Source organism: Falco rusticolus, chromosome 1 (assembly GCF_015220075.1).
Source record: "Falco rusticolus isolate bFalRus1 chromosome 1, bFalRus1.pri, whole genome shotgun sequence".
NCBI classification, from domain to species: domain Eukaryota; kingdom Metazoa; phylum Chordata; class Aves; order Falconiformes; family Falconidae; genus Falco; species Falco rusticolus.
The window spans coordinates 89,564,418-89,573,334 of NC_051187.1; the positions used below are offsets into that span (position 1 = coordinate 89,564,418).

Consider the following 8,917-nt stretch of genomic DNA (forward strand, 5'->3'; position numbering starts at 1 on the left):
CTTTAAGTTTGGCCTCTGGTCAGGGTATGTCACACAGGCTTTGCCTGTGAAATACCAAGGACAGGTATGAGCATTAGTCAAGTTACTGACATATTACTACTTGACTAGTAAAAACGGGAGTAACCGCTGTCCGTCTTCACCTTCAGTGCCCTCGGAAAAAATTGATCTATTGTCCAACCAATTCCTTCTATCAAAAAGAAACATAATTAGCAATTACATTTTCAGTGCAAAGACACATATGACACAACTTTTCACAGCAAATAACGCCACCTCTCTACAAAGAGATAACAGTAAGATAAGGACTCCTGAAAGGTCTACCTTTAGCAGCATTTTATATTCCAAAGTGAGTTACACAACCAACTGTAAAATCCCCTGAATAGACAACCATTCCTTGTATTATTTCTCAATACATACCTGCGAGAAGCTTGAACATGCACTTTTCTGGCACAAAGATAAAATCTCTCAGCTGCACAAATGAAGGAAATCTCAGACTTTAAAGACTCAAAGTTATCATCAGTGAGATCTCTTCTTTCTGTACTTTGGTTTGTGCCAAGATGGGAAGTAATTTCAAGAGCTGAATCAACATCTGGATCATGATGCAATGAACGCTTGATCTAAGAAGTGAAGGTCCTAAACCACATTCACAGTTTTCTTCAGAGATGATAAAAAACATCAATTACCCAAAATTACTTGATCTCAATAGAAAAAGCCTGAGGTCAAATTTTTTGGTAATTTTTCAGCAAGAGAGGAATACTCAGGATCATTCACAGCTGAGTAATTACTCTGCTTCAAAAGCTGCTTTGAATAAAATAAATGGCTATTTTATTGACTATACATACATATTAAAGAGCATCAACATAACAGTTGAACTAAGCGTTCAAGAAGATATAGAGCAAAATACCTTGACTTCACACTCTGGAAGTGATACAGTGTTTTCTAAACAACTACTGAGTCAGTGAAAAGTCTTTTATGCGGCAATGTCTGCAACTGTACTGTTCACCAGTGTACGTGCAGCTCAAACTCAGAATACAGCATCAGCAACTCCAATGACCACAGTCCTTCAGTGTATACACACAAGTGCTACTGGATTAAATGAGTGCTGTACATACATTCAAGAACAGAACTGAGCAGTTTTTGTCTTTACAAAAACACCCTGCATATAATTAAACCTCCTAAAGGCAATTCAGGTATGCTGAAGATCCAGAAGCACCGAGCTTTGTAGTGCTGGCTACAAACAAACAAAACCCAAAGGAAACTCCTTGCCACTTTGTAGAGACTAACTGATAAGAACAAAAAAATCTGCAGTTCATAATCTTCGCCCTACATGAAAAACTTGATGCAATCATACCTACCAACCAATAAACATGCCTCCACACTTTATTAGCCTTTGTATAACATGGTATTTAGAAAAAAAATCTCCACTCTATTCCTGATTGGAAAACAAGACTTTATAAAAAAATCATGCTTTAAAAACATACCAGCATGTTATTTAGAACTACACCATACCAAAACCAGATCTTTCTCAAATTGTTACATATCCAGACTTTGTAATACCAAATGGACCCTTTCAGGTAGCTAAACATACACACTAGACTTTATCACCGCTGAATTTCTCCTCTGACTAATTAATATCAAATCAATTACATAGATCAATCTTCAACTGATTTCCACCCCTCTCCCTTTAATTAGCATATATTTCTATATTACCATCATGACATTAAAGTAGGAACTTATTCAGGGTACTAGTTAAGTCAGAAGCTGCAAGCCTCCATCCACAACTAGCGTGCTCCCTGTAACATAAGGGGACTCTAGAAGAAAGACAACAGCTTGCGCAACTTCATGAGGCTCTCCAAATCTTCCGAGGAGAATTGCTTTCTTTAGCTGATCTTCTTCCAAATGAGCAGTCATCTCTGTGTGAATAAAGCCTAAGAGAGGAGAGAGATTTGAAGAGTTACCCAACCTTCAACTAAATTTCTCTAGTGGATTTTCCCTGAAATCCTCCAAAGTGAAATCTACTACTAGGATTCAGCATCAGCTACCATTTTTCAAAGTCTCAGAAGTCAATCCCCATCGGTTTACAGCTAAGACCAATTTTTTAACTAACCAATAAAACATCTAGTTTTGAAAGCACTGATGTAATAGTCAAAATGCAGAGATCTATGGAAGTCCATTAAAAAAAAGGTAACTAAAAATAGTCAAAATGCAGAGATCTATGGAAGTCCATTAAAAAAAAGGTAACTAAAAATGGGTCCCAAAATCATATTTAGTATCACTTTTCTGAAAGACAAAATACACTCATATCACCAAAACATTGTCAATGAAAACACAAGTACAAAATCTCTGGCAAGAAATCCCTACAGCTTGCAAGTGTTTCCATTATATTTTAGAACTTACGACAGCACTTGCATAATTTCTATTACAGCATTCATTTGAAGAAAATATTTCTAGACATTTTTGAAGGACATTTCTTTACAATCTTCAGTTATCTGAGATTCAGTTTTCCTACTGCTCTTTACATAAGCTACAGTTTCACAAACAGCTGATCTTCCCTGCTTTCTAGGTGTCACCAAGAATGAAAGTCTCAGTTTTGCTTTCTACTGTACAGCTCTGCCCCTTTATGATGGCTCTGGACCCTTCTGTGAGCTGCTTAGTTCACTAAACAAAAAGTATTTTTCCTGCCTAGTTCACAAGCTGAACTGGTTCATGTAGAGGTCTGAAAGGCATCAGAACTAGCACAAGGTGAGCAGCAGAGTACACAGCCGTGAAGGAAAAAGTCAGAAAGGACAGAAGGGATTTTTGCCTCAGGGCAGTTGTTTGCTTGGACTAGACCACCTTGTGAAATCACAGCCTTGTCCTCACAGAACTTTCTTTCCAGACTCTCTCCTTTTACTACAGGGACACTTTCATGCCAGCTTCTTGCAATCTTTCATATTTCCCTAATAACAAATAAGCATCCCCTAGCAGGAGACAAGGGTCCTATTAGGTCTAATACTGCCATCTGCAAGGGCAGCAGGGTTTTGAAGGAGCAACAAAGAAAAAAACACAAACCATTTATTCTGTAATAATGGATAGAGGAACAGGTAGATACACTCTTCCAAATTTCTCAGCATTGCCTTAAAAAGACTGAAGGTTTTGTAAAAGAGTGTATTACACTTTAAATTGAAAAAAAAAAAAAGAGATTAAAAGCATTTACTTACAAAAGTTGAAGAAAATAATAGCAATTTGTCTTAAGTTATGTTCAGAGTACAGCAAATATCCAGCACTCTTGATAAGCATGTATTGTGAAGGGTGTAGCAATTTCCCCAAAACTAACCTGGAGCAACCACGTTGACTCGAATTTGCTTTTTTGCTACTTCTTTAGCAAGAGACCGTGAAAATCCAACTAATCCTGCTTTGGTAGCACTATATACACTTTGACCAGAGTTGCCTTTAAGTCCTACAATACTTCCTAAAATAAAGAAACATCAAAGAGAAGAAAAGATTAAATGACTAATTTGAAACCTTGTACTAGCTTTGTAATTTTAAATTTGGAATGGAAAATGAGATTACATGAACAGGAATTAAAAGTATATTTATTACTAAGTGTACTTTATAGCCTACCGCTGGGATGAGCAAATCCCTCAATTATCTGCGATTTTTGTGGAATCCATGTAATTATGTTGACCAACAGGCAGTAGGAGAGTAAAATGAAAAGCTTTCTAAAAACATATGCTCGCACAGGAAAAAAACCCCAACCCAAACCAAAAAAACCCAACAAACCAACTGTACCTATTTGATTCTTAGTAACTAGCAGCTAGTAGAGTTAGCTACTGAAAGAGCTGATAAAGAATAGTAAAATTATTTTTTCAATAAAATATAAACTGAGGTGTTTATTACTGAAACAAGCTAGTTTTACATTTAGAAGTTGCTGAAATTACACAAAAGAATAAGCATTCATAAAGAAACACTAAATACAGAATGTCTAAATACAAAGAAAGTTAATCATGACAAGTAACGTTTCAATACCTTACACCTGCTAAGGCTTTCTAGAAAACTAGTACATTGAATTCCACTGAATTAGATGAGCAACTTACCTATATTAACAATAGCACCTCCTTGGTGTTGAATCATGCTTTTTACAGCAGCTTTGCATGTCAACATTGTTCCCAAAAGGTTAGTGTGAATCTGGGCTATCATATCTTCAGTCTTGGTTCTCAGTAACAAACCATCCCTAACAAACAGACCAAAAAACCCAAAAGAACTCACTGAACAACCCCAGTGATCACGTTCTCCTAATAAAAGACGAGCGATGAATGGAATATTAATGGGGATTTGTGGCCACAGGGATTTATATGGTTCTATATATGTTCTAGCATTCAAAATGATGACATTGCAAGGATGACACATAGCAAGAGAAGAGTTAGCTATACTTCTGGCAACAAAGCCTTCTTTGCAGAGAGGTATCAAACATTGTTTTGTACCATTTCAGGGGGAAGAAGTGAAAGAAAGAGGAGTAGAGTGGGAACTCATAAACTTGGAATGCTGTTAAAATTCTACTGTCATCAGGAACAAAATACTGGTGAGTGCTTAACACTGTTTTCAGATGTACTCATTAATAATACTCTTACTAAACGCAAAGGCCATTAGTACCTTACAGTAAGATGTTGTCATCTAGAATTACATATAATTTCGTAACAAGTAACTAACCTGTTGATCCCAGCTGCATTAACCAAATAGTCAATAGGACCTAACTTCCTCTGCATCTCCTCAAAAGTATTTTGGACTTCTTGTTCGCTGGATACATCGCAGCTAAGTGCCAGGTGTCCTGCTGTATTGAAATAAAGGCATGTCATAACAATAGTGAACGATGGTATGACATTCATAAACCTTCTTCAGAATTTATAACTCAATTGTAAAAACAGATGTTGAACTAGTTATAGCTTGAGGAACCCATTTAATCTCCAGAGAATTAAATAAGGACAATTTTCAAGTATTGTATTGATTAGTTACGTGACAATTTCTTGTTTTATATTTTTGGCCTTCTGAAATCAGAAGTACAGCATGAACATGCTCATGCCTCACGAGTAGGCTGGTCTCAGTTCTGGCATGGTCAGGAGCCAAGGATGATTCAGTTCATACCACCTCCTTGTGACCCTGAACAATTCCCTTCATCTCATAATTCATATCTTGCAGACAGAATAGGTAACACACTTAACTTTCCAAAAGAATCTTGTGAAAATAAAATTGTACTGATACAGCTTTTCTTTCAAATTTCTCAGCCTTTATTTTCATTTGCATCTAGTTAAACAATGAGATTTATTCAATGACTCACGACTTTTACAGGTTACCTAAGCACAGGACAGTGAAGAAATAACTGCAAAGCAGCACACTTACCACCAAGACGACGTGCAGTGGTTTGAGCTACTTCCAGATTTCTAGCAATAATCGCCAGGTGGCAGCCTTTCTGTGCCAGTAATTCTGCAACAGCTTTTCCTATTCCTCGTGATCCTCCAAAAATGGCGCAAACCTTGCCCATCTGCAAAAACAATTCACAAATTGCAAATACACCATGAATTTTCAGGTCTAGTATAGCAAGACAATAACCACTGCTCTTGTCAACATCGCGGCCCTTACTAGCGTGTAGCATTTTGCACTACCAGATTACAGAATTACTGATTTATTTTGTATACACCAAAAAACCCCCAAACTTGCACTGTTAGACACCACTTATACAAATGCAAGTTAGTTCTTAATGATTTCTGAACTAGCAAAAAATTATGTATGTAATCTAGCATTTCAATACTAGTGTTATGATAACTGTTCAGTTGATGAAATATGTGATTTATATATAAAAAGGCCACAATTTATCATTCAGCTCTTTATTCAAAGCCAACAGTATTAGTTGCAATTATATTGTTCTTGGAAGCACTATTCTTGTACTAAAGTTATTTAGCCTCAAGGTCTCACTCCATCCCAAGTATCCGTGTTGAACAACCACACTGCAAACATCAGTGAGCATGAGTTGATACTACTTTATTTACAATAGTTTCATACTAAGTTACACTGCCTAATACTACGCTTTACCACTAGCCCTAGCTTTTCTTTGTTTCTGCTTCTGAAGAAAAAAAAAAGCACCTTTTGAAACATTAAATTATTCTGAAGTAGCTAACTTAGATGTTTAGGAAGGACAGTAAGAAGAAAGTACTTCTGTAGAACAATTTTTTTTATTCTCCAACCTCTAGAAACCAATCAGCTTTTTTGGGATTTCCTGAACCGGAGGAAGAATCCAAGCTAATAGTAATGAACCTCTTTTCCACACATTTAAATAAATCCTTTTTGAACCCAATTATACTGTCACCATAACATCCTGAGACAATGAGTTTTATTACTTGTGGAAAAATACTTCCTTTTGTTCTTAATTTGCCTTCTGATTAGATAATACTATGCATTTATCCTCATACGTTCCCCTTACTGTCCGCTTACTCTTCTGTATCTTACGCTTTCTGCTATATCCTCTTCCAAGTCTATTGAGTTACTCATATACGTATGGAAGCCATTCTGTATCCCACTAAAGACTGTCTAAGCTCTTAATCTTGCCACCCTACTCTTTGCCTTATTTAGGTGTATTAAACCCTTTCTGATGTGTGATAACCAGAAAAGCACAGTGTTAAGCATACAGGGACACCATCACCTCATACATTGGCAAAATGATTTTGGTTTTCTGCTACAGGGCCTGATACAGTCCTTGACTGCAACAAAGTAAGCACAAGTGCTTGAAATCAGCCCATGTGTCTGCTTCCACAGGCAAGCTGCAAGCAGCTTCCCAGGAGCGGGAAGAGGATCTGGCACCTCAGGTGGCAGCCCTTTGCACAGAACACGTACATAAAGGTGACCTGCAGGAAGACAATTCCTTGGTGATAAAAACGGGCACCACTGCCTCACCAGAAAGACTAATCTTTTGGGTAGTCTTCACTAGGTAGCTGGAAGAGATGAATCAAGGAGTCTTGCATGCCAGTAACTACAGCTCTTACTGTCTTAGCAGACTAAAAGCACAGCCAACCAACCTGTATTTTGTTGGTAATTTTTCTTTTTTTTTGTTAAAAGCAAAATCTCAGTCTGCCTTTGCCATCATGACTTCTTTTACAGTTACCACAACTCTTGTAAGTTCTTGCCTACTTGTTGCAGCAATGTCATACCAGGATATCCTCCTTCCGATTTTGTTCTTACCAGCATTGAGTATGCCTACTCTTTTATTTGAAATGTGGAATAATATACTTGGGAGAGATCTCTGCAAGTCATCTTGTCCAAGTCCTCTACCCCTGAGCAATGTCAAGTGAACCATCTTACACTGTCTACAAATACTGTCAGACCTGTATGTATTTTCCAGAGAATTCTGAACACTCTTAGCTACAAAGGTCCCAAAAAGCTGCCTGTGGGGAGAGAAATTCTTTAAAATGTATGACTCAACCCTTCCTTGTCTCTCTTGAGAAAGGAAAAAATCGCAGTGATTCTACTGTTCGCAGAAAAAATAGCCAAGTCGCTTGTTTGTTAACTACGTAGAGAGGGAGCGTAAGGCATCGTTCCAATGCAGCAGCAATGTGCGGTTTGTACTTTAACACAACAGGGCCATACTCTTTGGAGTTGCTACTTGGGAGGGAACAAACCCGCAGTAGGAGTAATAAGCCCGTATTCCCTGGCCAAAGTAAGTCAGGGCAAAACCACGTATCTTTTGAGCAACAGGCTCTCCCAGGTCTCCACAGACTGCAAACGAGCACCTGTACCACCTCTGCCCTCCACGGCCCTTCGCCTCCTTCACACCAGACCACGTCCCCGTGACTCCCAGGCCCCGCAGCGCCGCTGCCGCCCGCCTCAGGCCGCCTGGCTCCGGGCCGCTGCCGAGCGACGGCCCGCGACAATCGGCCCCCTCCGGGCGCGCTGCTGCCCCCAGCCCCGGCCCCCAGGCACGGCCTGCTGCCCCTCCCGGCAGACCTCTTCTTCCTCCCCCCTTTTTCGGGTTCCCACCAACCTCCTCCGCCCCGGGCCGCCACTCGCGAAGCCCCTCCCGGCTGAGGGCGCCCCCCCCTTCCCCGCCGCCGCCTCCGCCCCGCCCGCCGCCAGGGGGCGGCCGCGCACGCGCGCAGCGGGGCCCCGGGGCGGAGGGCACGAGGCACCGGCCGCCCGGTGGCCGCAGGGGCGCCCAGCGGTCCCGCGCTCACCCCTGCACCTCCTCCGCGGGGCGGCGCGAAGGGCGGGAGAGGCCGGCTTGCGGCGGCGGTGCGCCTCGGCGCGGCTCCCGCCCGGGCCCGCCGGTTGGGCTCACAGCGGGGCGCGGTGCCGGCTGGGAGCCCGGGGCACGCCGGGACGCGTAGTCTCGCCCGCGGTGGCGGTGCCACGGTGGCAGGGCGGCCGCCCCCCGCCCCCTCACGACCCCGGGCCGCGCTCCCGCCGCCCGCGAAGCCGGGGGGCTGTGCGCCGCAAGGGACGACGGAAAAAGGGCGGTTCGGTGCGTCCCAGTTTACTTGCCGGTTTCTGAGCGGCCGTTCGCTCGCCTGCCCGGCGGGGGCTTTCCTCCGCCCCAGCACCTGACGGTGAGCGCAGGCGTCGCGACGTGACGAACTGAGGTAAAACCACCCATGCGGCGCCGGACGCAGCCGGTGGAGGCCGGAGCGCCGCACATGGGCCGGTCTCAGCGGCGAGAGAGACCCGCCACGGCGGGGCCAGCTGCGGAACGGGTGTGAGCCCAGTGCCCGCCTCCTGCTCCGCGGAGCGCCCGTAGGGGCAGGCCCCTCTGCTTTCGTGTTACGCTTCCTGGGTTTAAGCTGCGTTTTACATGTAGGTTCCCAGACCGTACCCGTCATAGCCACTTGTGATGATTCCCAGAACGTATATAGGGCGCAGAGTAGCTGCTTCACTTTCCAGGGGAGTGCCCTGTCCTGCC

General features: G+C 42.5%; 1 protein-coding gene across 4 annotated transcripts; it reads right to left on the bottom strand.

Moving 5' to 3' along the window:
• Positions 1–315: 315 nt before the first annotated feature.
• On the bottom strand, positions 316–8,712 carry LOC119148878 (carbonyl reductase family member 4-like). Of its 4 annotated transcripts, none has more exons than XM_037389540.1 (6): positions 8,503–8,712; positions 5,374–5,515; positions 4,687–4,804; positions 4,074–4,210; positions 3,314–3,448; positions 316–1,925 (listed from the first exon to the last, which is right to left on the bottom strand). In XM_037389540.1, the coding sequence occupies exons 2-6, from the start codon at positions 5,513–5,515 to the stop codon at positions 1,747–1,749; spliced, it is 711 nt and encodes a 236-aa protein (XP_037245437.1). In that variant the 5' UTR covers positions 8,503–8,712; the 3' UTR covers positions 316–1,746. The 4 variants fall into 4 exon arrangements, with proteins under 4 accessions (XP_037245437.1, XP_037245408.1, XP_037245428.1 ...); XM_037389511.1 differs by having other exon boundaries at positions 4,687–4,807; positions 8,503–8,704; XM_037389531.1 differs by lacking the exon at positions 8,503–8,712 and adding an exon at positions 8,196–8,478 and having other exon boundaries at positions 1,565–1,925; positions 4,687–4,807.
• Between the last annotated feature and the right edge of the window lie 205 nt (positions 8,713–8,917).

Excerpts from the sequence above, each read along its gene's own strand:
- LOC119148878 (XM_037389511.1), bottom strand. The coding sequence starts at position 5,515 with ATGGGCAAGGTTTGCGCCATTTTTGGAGGATCACGAGGAATAGGAAAA. Across the intron at positions 4,211-4,686 it reads AATGCAGCTGGGATCAACAG|GGATGGTTTGTTACTGAGAA; the intron begins GTTAGTTACTTG and ends TCTGTTTGTTAG. Across the intron at positions 3,449-4,073 it reads AGGTGCTATTGTTAATATAG|GAAGTATTGTAGGACTTAAA; the intron begins GTAAGTTGCTCA and ends TCTTTATTTTAG.